At 50.6% G+C, this 11,973-nt stretch overlaps 1 protein-coding gene across 2 annotated transcripts in view; it reads right to left on the bottom strand.

Moving 5' to 3' along the window:
- Nucleotides 1-3,537: 3,537 nt before the first annotated feature.
- The window catches only part of DOCK1 (dedicator of cytokinesis 1), a 494,693-nt gene continuing 486,257 nt past the window's right edge, over nucleotides 3,538-11,973 (bottom strand). For both annotated transcript variants that reach the window (XM_025467625.3, XM_025467626.3), the window contains exons 50-52: nucleotides 10,693-10,846; nucleotides 7,877-8,037; nucleotides 3,538-4,695 (exon numbers count right to left, since the gene is read on the bottom strand). In XM_025467625.3, the coding sequence (XP_025323410.1) occupies nucleotides 4,600-4,695; nucleotides 7,877-8,037; nucleotides 10,693-10,846 (411 nt within the window). In that variant the 3' untranslated portion in view covers nucleotides 3,538-4,599. The remainder of the gene's footprint in view (nucleotides 4,696-7,876; nucleotides 8,038-10,692; nucleotides 10,847-11,973) is intronic.

The raw sequence follows: 11,973 nt of genomic DNA, 5'->3' as shown, positions 1-11,973 counted from the left end.
AACGGGCAGTCATCGGTGAACAAAACTCAGGAATCCAGCGAGATGTGGAAATGCTGTTCTGAGGCTGGAAAGAGGAATGGGATTCCTTCCCCGGGGCAGGAAGGGCAGTGAGATCGCTGGAGGATTACAGGACACTCATGGAGACTTCAGATGTTGCAAAGGTAGTGAAGAGAAGAATGTGCAAAGAAGCAGGGCTGCTGTGTGAGGCATTTCCAGCACCGACAGCTCCAAAGCTGACCCACAGAGCGTCAGGCAGCACTGGCCTCCGCAGCCCACGAGAGGCTGGGACTCAGTGGGAATGTGCAGAACCTGACCGGGTGGGCTCGAAGGTGCGCACCCTGCACTCTAGCTGGGCCAGGGGCAAGGTCACACCATAATCTCACAATAGCTTCTCAGAGAAGGGACATTCTGTGCAGTTTAAAGGAGAAACTTGGCCATGCAAAGTCTCCTCCTACTGATAAAACAGCCCTGGAGGATGAAAGGCAGCCAGGGTGGGGGTGAGGAGGGGAGGTGGAGACACAGACACAGAGAGAGTTAGAGAGATGGAGTGTGCTCAGCCAGCCCCAGGGCCAGACCCGTGGAGGAAGCCATTTGGACACTCCAGCCCCAGGACACAAAGGACAACATGGGTGGTTGGTATTATTATCGCCAGACTGATGAGCAGGCTAAGTGGTTGCCCGGGCTCTCTAGGCTCTGGGTATCCATCCAGGTGCCTCTACTCTAAAGTCACCTCTGTCTGTCAAAATATCGCTTTTCTGGAGGCAGTTTGCTGTGCTTCATCCCTTGTCTTTCGTGAGAATGTTTTTGCTTTGAAAATGTCATGATCCTCTTACATCACAGAAACTGGTTCTTCATAGAAACTGGACCAATAGGAGGCATGTATACGTAGAGATGGAGAGATTTATTTACTGAATTGGCACATGTCATTCTGGGGGCTGGCAGGTCCACCATTTGTAGCACAGGCTGGAAACTCAGGCAGGGTTTCCACACTATAGTCTTGAGGCAGAATTTCTTCTCCAGGAAACCTGAGTGCTTGCTCTTAGGGGCTTCACCTGATTGGACAAAGCCCACCCACATCATTGAGGGTGATTTCCTTTACTTTAGGTCGACTGATGGTAAATGGGACCCATATCTACCAAGTATCTTCAACGCAATAGCTGGATTAGCATTTGATTAACTGGATGCTACGGCCTGGCCAAGCTGACATGTCAGATTAATGATCACAAGTGTTTTGCTCGCGGCTGAAACTAACCCACCAATATTATCAAAAAGAGTTTTGTCATGCAGCACACCCCACACAGTCCCTGCTCCCGTCTCACGCCTGAGCTGCTGTTTAGCCTGTCACAGAACCTGCATGGAGCACTGGCTTCTCTGTGTTGGTGGGAGATGAACGAGGAGCACCAGTTTGGCTTATTTGGGTGCAACCGGTTATTGGCTCATAAGGTTTCCTGTTAGGTTTTTCAGAGGCATCACCAACTACACAGTAGATGTTTAAATAATTCGGAAAGGGCAGATTGAAGAAAAAAAACCCCACGAAAGTCTTGAAAAAGACCCTAAAAATTCATTAAATGCTAAAACGTAATCAAGAGATAGAACGAAAACACAAGAGCAAAATTCCATAATGCCAACCAAGACTTAGGCGAACGTGGGCTGTGATGCCCGACACCATAAAAGAATCAGAGCTGAAGAAATCTGTAAGGACGTAAAATGATCAAATCTCTCCAAGAAAGAATAACCTTAACATTGATTTAAAACCTAATTTCTTTAAATATTAGCAAGCACCCTTCAAGCACCAAGGGTACTTTTTAGAAAAGAAAAAAGACATTTATAAAACACAGTTTATGCGCTATCTTCTTTTAATGGAGATTTGAGAAGACATATTAAACTGGGTAGTTAAAAATAAAAGTTAAATAGGGTTAAATAAAGATCGACTTGCAATAGACTGGAGAGCATTCTCGAATGCAGGAGAATAAAACCGAAATGTAACTGAATGTGTGAGAGCTAAATTTGGCTTTGAGCTTCCTGGCACCCAAAGCAAAAATAGAACAGAAGATCCTCATCATTCCTGTTTTAGAGCATGCATTCTCAACGAGGCAGTATCACCCCTAAGGGGGTGAAAACCAGTGCTTAGGGGACAAAAAAAAATCTTACTTTCTTCATGTAAAAAGCATAGATATACACAACGCACATAAACACATACATAGTATATCTGTATGTTAAAATTTCTTGATGGGGAAATGATTAGGAAAAAATGCCTAAAAAGGTTCTTTGGAAGTTAATGATGAAAGGTTCAGAATTTTTTTTTCCCTGAGGAAAAAAATGTATCATTGCATCTAGATAGGCAAGTGGTTCCCCTTGACCTCATTCCAGGGCAGTGTCTCTAGAAGACACTGGATGACACAGAAGTCAGCTCTTCCTTGAGTCTAGTTTTGCAGCCCAGCCCTTGATTTAAAAGATGAAGACATTTTGTGTCTGCATATTTTCTAACTCTGGACACCAGTGTGAAGTTCCCAGCAGTTGGGGAGCATCCAGCGGGGAGGGCGGGGAGGATCCACCAAAGTATAGAGTCTGGGAATTATCCAGGAAAACTTTCAGGAGGAGGCTATGTGAGGAGAGAACTGGAACCCAGATGCCATTCTAGAAGAAAAATAACAATTTATTTGTAGGACCAAGGAACTCATTTTACAATTTTGGGCGACAGCTTATGCAGGGTGCCACTCTGGCTACCAGACCGGCCTCTCCCATGTGCTCCCATCCCAGGTAGGTGTGCCAATGGGCTTATTTTAGGATCTCGGATGGTATGCAGTTTCCAATATACTCAGTGGAGGATGAGTATCTATCTCAGTCGAAGGGTAAGAATTGACAAAGGAAAAAATTCTATATTCACATGAGTCTGACATTTCCTGGGGATGGGCTGGATATTTACAGCAAGGATGAATAAACTGGGGGTGGTGGTGGTGGTGGTGAGCAGTGATCGAGTGAGAGGGAAGGATCCTCTGAGCCTCAGGTTCTGTAGCAGATTTCCCTGAGGTCTGGTTAATGGGGCCGTGGGGCATGTCCTTGTGGTTTCAACAGGGAGGTGTCAGGAAGGAGCATAGGCGAGCATGTGCTTTACGTGGACAAGGGGACCCCATTGCTTTCTTTGTTTCTCGCCACCTAAGATCCAGAGAGAGCTCTGCAACACCAAGTGAAACATGGCACTGAACAGAACCCTCTCCCAAGTCAGCAGCTGGAAGGCCTCAAGGGGCAGAAATGCAGCCAGAGAGCCAGGCTGGGCTGAGGGGAGAAAGTCTCAGCAGGTGCTGAGCTCTGCTCTGTGCGTAAGGACGTGCGGACACACAGAGGGAGACTGGTGCTGTCTATCTGGGCCCCACATGACACAACAGAGGTGATTAAGAAAGATGCACACACACATTCGCGCGGGTCACGAAGCTTTTTAAGAAAAAGAGCAACAGCAATGGCATTTATATATACTTTTTTTTTTTTTTTTTTTTTTTTACATCAAGGGATAAAAACGTAGTATTTGGACGCTGGGAATCTTTTTTAAATGGCTTTTTATTTTTTTTGTTGTCAATGGATAACTTTCAAGCCTACTAGAAGAGTATCGTGATTATAGTGGATAAAAAAATATAGATTACAGAATAAAAATATTAGGTTATACAAAGTTAGTTGTTCTTGTTTTTTTAATCATCGTCCACCAACATTGTCAGGACTTTGGAGCTGGGTGTGTGTGTGGGGGGAATCAACAAAATTTTATTTTTTTGTTTGTGTGTGTTCATACTTCCAGCAGTTAAAAAATTAAGAACACATACCAAGAATCATTTGTGGACGCCTGTTACACGGGAAGGACCAAAAACATGAACACTTAACTTCTAAGGACCATCATATATACAAACTTCTGTACAGAATGAGGACAGAAAGAAGTCACCCAATTAAAGCCACCGATGTGCTGCAGGCCTTCTCTTTTTAAAAAGAAAGAACGTGTATTTGCTCTCCCAGTGGATCCAGGATTTTTAACGGTGTTTCTACTGCATAAATTAGTAACTGTTCAGTAGCTGAGAAAGAATCCTATTTTAAATTATAGGAAAGGAAACAGGAACTTCCCTGAAAGGGTGGACCTTAACTGCCGGACTCGGGTTGAAGCCACACTTGACGGCAAGTCACCCGCAGGAGGAGGGCTGAGGACCCTCCCTTCCAGGGGGAGCTGGGAGCCAGCCTCTGGAGGAGCTGAGCACTCGCCACACGGCCTCACGGGCTCACGGCGATGGCCTAACCTCTCCTGCTGCCCGAAACCCAGGGCAAGCGCTGTCTTTGCTCACCTGTCATTTGGCACCAACAGGGGACTTCTGGGCAAGACTTAGGCTCTCAGGACAGACACAGTCAGAAGCCCCCACTTTCGATCGTGCTGACCACCGTTCCAGACCCCTATCCACCTTGCTCCCCGATGCGAGAGGCTGGAAGTGAGCTCCTTCTCAGGACAAGCGATTGCACGACAGATGAGACATCACGGGCCCAATGAGGTAATGAGGACACACGGGAGAAGAGTGGGGAGTGGGGCAGGGGGGGTGCAGCTGCAACCTCCCAGCGGTCCTGCGGCCTTCACTGCACGATTCCGGAGTCCACTGACGTCTGCTTGCGCGTCGTCTTCGGAGGAGGCGGAGGTGGGGTCTTGCTGGGTAGTGGAGGCGGAACATGCTAGAAGACACAGACACAGGACAGGGGCCACGTTACTGGTAATCTCGAGGTGAGGGCCTGAGGGCCTGAGCACCTGGCATAGTGGCCACAAGGGTAAGTTACTCTGCACCCTCGGGGTGGGGCCGGCCCTCCCTGTGTGACCTGGGCTGGCAGGGCTGCTGCCCATGGGGCTGGGCAGCTGGCGGCCACAGGCCTCTCTGGCATCTCTGAGCAACTGCGTTTCACAAAGCGCATCGCACATTGGCACAGCCCCTGAGATGGGAAACCACTGCTCTCTGCCTGGCAGTTTTACTTCCCGGGACTATTGATCCAGGTGCCCCTGGAAATGGACTGATTTCAGAACTGGACAGGTTAAGTGGTTAAATGCAATGGTCCAGGAGCAGAGCAGACCGGGGGCCACCCAGGCGGCCTGGCGCTGTCCTTGATGAGGGTCCATGGCCCTTTGCTGGTGCCCCCTGAAGATGTCCCCTAAACTGTTCAGGGACAAACAGGCCCTTGGAGAGGCTCTCTGGGGGAGAAGCCCTCCTTTGCTCTTGGAACTGGAAAAGTCATGGGAGAGAAGGTCAGCCGGGTACATGTGGCCACTATCCAGGTATCCGCTATCCCGTTTAAGGACAGTTTTTTGTCTGGTCTCTTCCAAAACTGCAAACTGAGGGGGATGTTTGAACTCTTTGTGAGGGAAACACATCATATACAGAATGGGTGTGGCTGTGTCTCAATGAAACTATTTACAACAAAAAGTAGCAGGTCAGGACACCTGGGTGGCTCAGTCGGTTAGGCGTCTGGCTCTGGATTTTGGCTCAGATCACCATCTCAGGGCCAGGGGATCAATCCCTGCATCAGGCTCTGCACTCAGCAGGGAGACTGCTTGGATTTGCTCTTCCTCCCCCATGCCCTCCCCTCACATGTGTGCACGCTCTCTCTCTCTGGAAAAGAAAAGGAGAAGGCAGCAGGCTGTCCTTGGTTCCTGGGCCATCATTCACCCTTGAATCCCTACAAATGATTTGGCAGTTGCCAAGGTGATAGAAAGACCCCTGCTTAATGAACCTTCCAGGGCATGGATGATGGAGGGCAGTCAGTGGCACCCTCCCGACCACCACAGACACCAGCCCCACATGAGATGCTCTATAAAAAAGTGTGGGCCACACAATGAGTAAGTGAATGAATGAGTGCACATGGGGAGGAAACGAAGCGCTGAATGAATGGATGGACGGATGAATAAATGAGCAGATGTGCCAGAGGTAGAATGAACCAGAGGGAAATCGCAGAACACTATCACCTAAGCACGGTGGACTCTGTAGCAGCCTCTGCGTGGAGGCTCACGGGAAGCACAATGCGAGGAAAGAAGTTTCAAGGACAGGACGGTGACACAGCAGTCTCTCCCCTGTTGACCAACTTTCCTCCCGATTTTGCAGACAAGGAGATGCTAAAGTCGACGTAGTGTCTAACACGTGGGAGAGAATCAATCGGGAAAAATAGGACCGAGGTACTGACATTGAGACATTATAAGAAATGAAGTAAAATAATAGTCTCTATGTTTTCTCAAGGTTGGTAAGAACATTTAAAAAAAGACCAAAGCAAACACCTATTTCGAGATGTGATATAACGGGTGCTTCTGGACGTGTGGAAGCCAGGACGATGGGTCGGAGCGAGACGGGCAAACATAGACGGGTGCAAGCACAGCGTGGCCGACACCCTCTGTGCCAGGTGGGAAGGTGGCAGGTTTGTTGCCACTAAGTCCAATGACAGGTCAGATCACAGCTCGTACGGGCCATTTTGAAAGAAATGACAGCTTGACGTGGTGACAACCAGGGACAGGGGTGACTGCAAGCCCGAGGCTGATCAGTGACAGTGGCAGGAGGTATCGATCACCCCCCAAGGCAGACGAGCGATCGGTATCCTACCACAGCCCCGTAGGGCCTGCGGAGAGGGAGCGCCGATGCCTCCGACGGGTTGTGACACACCACGCCACGGGTGTGTCACTGGAACTCACTCTCCTGCTGCAGGAATGATGTTTGATAACAAGAAACAAACAGCACAGAGACTGGGGTAATTAAATCTAATAGAATTCACGACCCGTTTATAAATGGAGCCGAGGTTCGTCGGGTTCCTTCCTGACCCAACAGCACGTGGCATCAATGTGGCAACAGTCACCTCGAGCGATGTAGCAACAGCGCGGAGATGGTAAAGTGTTGCCCCTGCACTGATCTGTCACCAAATGGATGTGGTCCTATTTCCAAGTTCGGAATTTTCTGTTCACTGGTTCGGGGAGACTCGGGGGACATTCTTACTTCCCCAGCTAAATAAAGGTATGAAAACAGAGGTGTGATCGGTTAACTAAGCTGTTCGGGAAACAACACCCAACCAATCAATTTCTCACTCGACTCCCTGGGCCTCTTTCCTTCTACCTTAGAGTGAAAAGTGTGTGGGATAGGTCAGGCCCCCGTTTCGGTGGTTCCAACAAACCATTCCGGCCTCCTGAAAAGCCATCATTGGGTAACGCGGCCCCGTCTCCATGGCCGGTCCCCCAACGTGGCATCTCTGGGGACGGAGGGCTGATCTGAAACTATGGCCTCAGAAGGTCAGTCATCCCTTCAGCATCCGAGATGAAGCCTCGCTGCTGTTCTGTGTTTTCACATAAAATCCCCTCTCTTGTCTGCCCCTCTCATAAGAGAAGATAATAAACTCACAGGACACTCCATACGAAAGCACCCGTAGAAAGAAAGAAAGGGCTTGTAGGATTTATATCGGTTTTTAAGGTGGGGGGTAAAGTGTGCACACTGGTCTCCACCTGTGGTCACCCTAGAACAGAGAACCCGTGACAGCAACCTTGAGAACCAGGAGATGAAAGGAACCAGGAGACCTCAAAGGAACGTTTCCAGAACTGTCAACTGGTAACCAGACGCACTGGTTTAAACGGCTTTTAAAGGCTTTACTGCGGTCGGGCTCAGAACTTCTCAGAGGCCAGGCTGGCATCTGGTAGGAGCCCAGGCCCCATCAGCGGGACAGATGACGCTGAACCAAGATCCTGTGGACAGAGTTCTTATCGCTTTGACCTCTTTTGTCAAAACCAGATGTGGGCTGGCCCAAAGCAAGCCCGCCAACATCAGCAAGGAGGGGTTTCCACTCTGTGGAAGGAGAGACTTTAAAAGCCGGTGTTTCGGGTCTCTGGCTGACTTACCCTCTGGTGAGGAGGAGGGGGCGGGGGGGTGGGCGAGCTGATCAAATCCTGGTTTTCCATCAAGTTCCCATAATCTGCCATGCTCCCTTTGAGAGGCAGGGGGGGCGGGACTTCGGCCGTGTCCATCCCCGTCATGCCGGTCATGCCGTTCAGCTCCAGACCTGGAAAAATGGGTCGATTTAGAATCAAAGGGCCCCACTGCGCCCGAGTGCCCATGTGGCTGCTTCACCTGCTGTCCGGGAGCGGGTGGGGGGCAGAAACGCCTGTCGATGGAGAGACGGAGAAGAGAAGTGAGCTGGGAGGGGTAGAGAAGGTGAAGGGTCAGCTCCCTTCCTAAAGGCACGTTCTAGAAAGAGAATACCAAGTGCCATAAAGACATCTGAAGCTTAAAGGAGCCGTCAATCCACTGTAAAAACAGCCATGCCATCCCCGGGCCCCTAACAACCCCTCCTTGTGCCTCTGTGCGTTGGTGGCGTCTACACAGTGGCTGGACAAGGCCCGTCTACACCCAGCGTGTTCAGAGCGTGGCCAGGTCTTCGCAGCCAGCGTCCTGCGGTTGTTACCTGGACGCCTGCACGACGTGAAAGCCCACAAAGCAGCACACGGCCGGCCAGTCACCCACCCTTCACATCTCTCTCGACAGGAAAACCCACGACCGTATGAAATGAAGTTATTAGCAGTCACGGGCCCTGTGGCTGTTACTTGAAAGCAGCCGAGGGGAAGTACAATTGATTTTTAAAGTGACCTGAAAAACCAGCCAGGTTCAAATGGAAGGAGAATCATTAAGGTGGGAAACTTTCGCAACCCTTGTGGAGACTCTTAGGAAAAATTTGTTTTTCCTTTACATTAGAGGAAAATTGACATCTTTACTGATGGGTCTCTTTGAGGTTTCCCCACTGACCCACTGAATGGGGAATGGGGAGGGGAAAGGCTGCCTGGGGGACCTACGGGTTTCTGAGGGAGGCTTGCCAGGGAATCCGGGCCTGCGAGAGATAGAATGACTGCCCTCGTGACTTCTTGCTTATTTGTGTCACGGTAAACTACACACAACACACAGTTTGCCATTTTAACCAGAATTCGTTGTATAAATCAGCGGCATTGATTACATTCATGATGTTGGGCAACCATCGCCACTATTGGTTTCCCAAACTCTTTTATCATCTGGAACACACAGTCTGTCCCCATTAAGCAAAGATTGCCCACCAATCCCCCTCCACCCGGCCGGATACATCGAATCTAGTCCCTGTTCAACGAATTTGCGTGTTTTAGAGCTTTCCTGTAGGCAGAATCACAGAACACCTGTCCTCTATTTCACTGAGCATAATGTGGGAGTTTCATTCGTCATGTGGCCTGTGTCACAGCTCCCTCCATTCCTCTTTGTGGCTGAATAATATTCCATTGTGTGGCTATCTCTTTGGATGCAATGCTTCCTTTATCCAACCATCAGCTGAGGAACACTTGGGTTGTTTCCACCTGTTGTTACCGTGGAGAATGCAGCTGCAAACGCTCACATACAACAAGTCCCTGTTTTTACCTCTTTGGGGCGTGGGCTTGGAGCGCACTTGCTGGGGCCTAGGGTGAACCTAGGTTTAACATCAAGATGCAACCGAAGTGTTTTCCACACCGGCTGCAATGGTGCCTGTTTTTAACTATTTAAAGAAAATGGTAAAATATTTTTAGGAAAAGATTCTGTGGTAATAGTGTAAGGATGTGAAGCTGTAACACCCGGTGGCCAGGAAACTGTGTCCTCAGTTAGGCTCATCCATGGCGGCAGCACTGACCACACACCCCCCATATGGTGGTCTCCAGAATGGTCCCTGCCCCTTTTCAGTAAGAACAACAGGTGCAAAGGACAACGGTCCACAGAGCCCCTACCCGGGGCAGAGGACGGAAGGTGGGTTCTCCTGGAATCCCCTTTCTGTTGCTGCCTGCACTCCCTGCCACCAAGACCTCCCCTCTCTGGAAGGCCTGAATTTAGTGGTGAAGAGTTGATTACCACTGGCTGTGGGTTCAGTAGCGTCCCTCCAAAATTCATGTCCACCCAGAAGCCCGGAATGTGACCTTACCTGAACACAGGCATTTTGCAAATGAAATTAAGTTAAGGATCTCAAGAGGAAATCATCCTCGATTTAAGGTGGGCCCTAAAGCCAATGTCTGGTGTCTTTTTAAGATGTAGAGAGGACCCAGGAGAGTAGGCCACATGAAGACAGAAGCAGAGACTGGAGGGGTACATCTATAAGCCAAGGAAGGCCAAGGATGGTCAGAAGCTACCAGAAGCTAGGAGAGAGGCACGGAACAGTCTTCTCTCTGAGCCTCCGGAAGCAACCCTGTCATCCGGACCTCTGACTTCCGGCCCCCACAAGAGAGAGGAAATAAATTTCTGTTGTTTTAAGCCAACAAGTTTATGGTAATAAGTCATGGAACCCTAGAAGTCAGGCAAAACTAGAAAAATTAGTCATGTGTTTAGCTCTTCAGAACAGCCTGGAAATGCCTCTTCACTTTACGTTCCTCCCAGACACAGGAAGGCCAAGACTTCCTTGTGACTCGTGTGTGACTCGTATCCTGTGATACAAAGAGGGGGGCTGTCCATGTGCCTCTCACACCTTCCCCGGCTCAAGGAAGGTTCTGGGAGCACACAGTCCCTCCAGGGAACTTGGGAAGACTGGTTTGCCCAAGTGCGCAGGGGACTCCCTGTACCCGGGGTGCTTGTGGAAACGGCTACAAGGGGAGGAGCGAGCCTAACTTTCCAGCCTCTGGTCAAGGAGGGAGTCACAGAGCAATGCCAGGAGTTCCAACGTGGAGAATGTTCCACTCACTCGACTGCAAACTGAAGCTGAGCTTGGCCCTTGGTGTGACTGGAGGCGGTGTTGGCTGGGAGGATGGTGGTGACGGGGACACAGAGAAACGTCTTTCACTTCCAGTGACGTTGATCACCTGGCTCTTTGGTCTCTGGGGCCGCAGAGGACTTATCTATGTTGGAGGAAAGAGCAGAGTTAGGGTCGCCATGGCTGACCTGTGTCCCCCACAATACTCAGTACCTGTGACTACGACCTTACCTGCAAATATGGTCTTCTGCAAATACCTGACCTCCAAAGGAGGTCACGGGACGGTGGGGGGGAGGGAGGAGAGGCCCTGACCCAGTATGACTGGTGTTCTTATAAAAAGGGGGAATCTGGCCACAGATACACGTACACAGGGAGAATGCCAAGTGAACATGAAGACAGAGATGAGGGCAATGCCTCTAGGAGCCACTGTGTGCCAAATGTTGCTGGGGGCAAGGATGTGAGGGAGGCCTGGGACAGGGCAAATGTGCACGTGGACTGGTGACAGTCCCATCCCGTGAGGCACGTTCTGATGACTCGGGAATAGAAGCGTGCTTTCCTGGTGCCAAGAAAATTGCACCTGGAGGACCCTCGCTCCCACCCCAGGCTCTGAGTCTCAGCCGAAGGTCATGAGATTGTTGATGATGCCACATCAAGCAGGAGGCTGAACCCAGCCCCTTGGGAATGAGCAGAGGTATAGCCTTTGTGGAAGCTGCGGGGGGCCGGGCACGGGGCAGAAAGCCGAGGCCATCCCGTCGGGCCCGGGAACACCAGCCATGCCGGTGTTGCCTCCAGGAGTGGGGCTGCTGCTTTGACTCCACTAAAGTTGTCTCTGACTTGCCCACCTGCTCCGCCCCGTGGCACCTGGCTGGTTGCGGGCCCATGGAGGCTCTCCTTGAAAACTGCAGGTGTCCGCATGTACTCACAGACCTTGCTGACACCTGTCATCTGGAGAGACAGGTAGTTGGGCTGCCCCGAGAGCAGTAAGCCTGCGCCCAGCAAGAGGTCGGGATTCCCGTCCCCAGAGCCACAGCAGCTGTGGTTATTCTGAGGGTCGTCAGAGGCGGACCAGGGGCCGGGTTCTGGGCTCTGACCCTGGTGCGTTCCTGTGGACCTGCTGAAGGCGCTTCAGGCCAGCTGTGGGGGGCCCCACTTTGAGTGAACTCGGCCCATCTTTGCTAGTGTCCTTGCAAGCAAACAGGGCCTCGGCGGGGAGGGACACACCTGCATGTGATGGCCAAGTGCCTGGCCCGACCTTCGACCTCTTTTCACACA

Source organism: Canis lupus, chromosome 28, assembly GCF_003254725.2.
Source record: "Canis lupus dingo isolate Sandy chromosome 28, ASM325472v2, whole genome shotgun sequence".
NCBI classification, from domain to species: Eukaryota; Metazoa; Chordata; class Mammalia; order Carnivora; family Canidae; genus Canis; species Canis lupus.
This window is presented reverse-complemented; position numbering and strand designations above follow the sequence as displayed.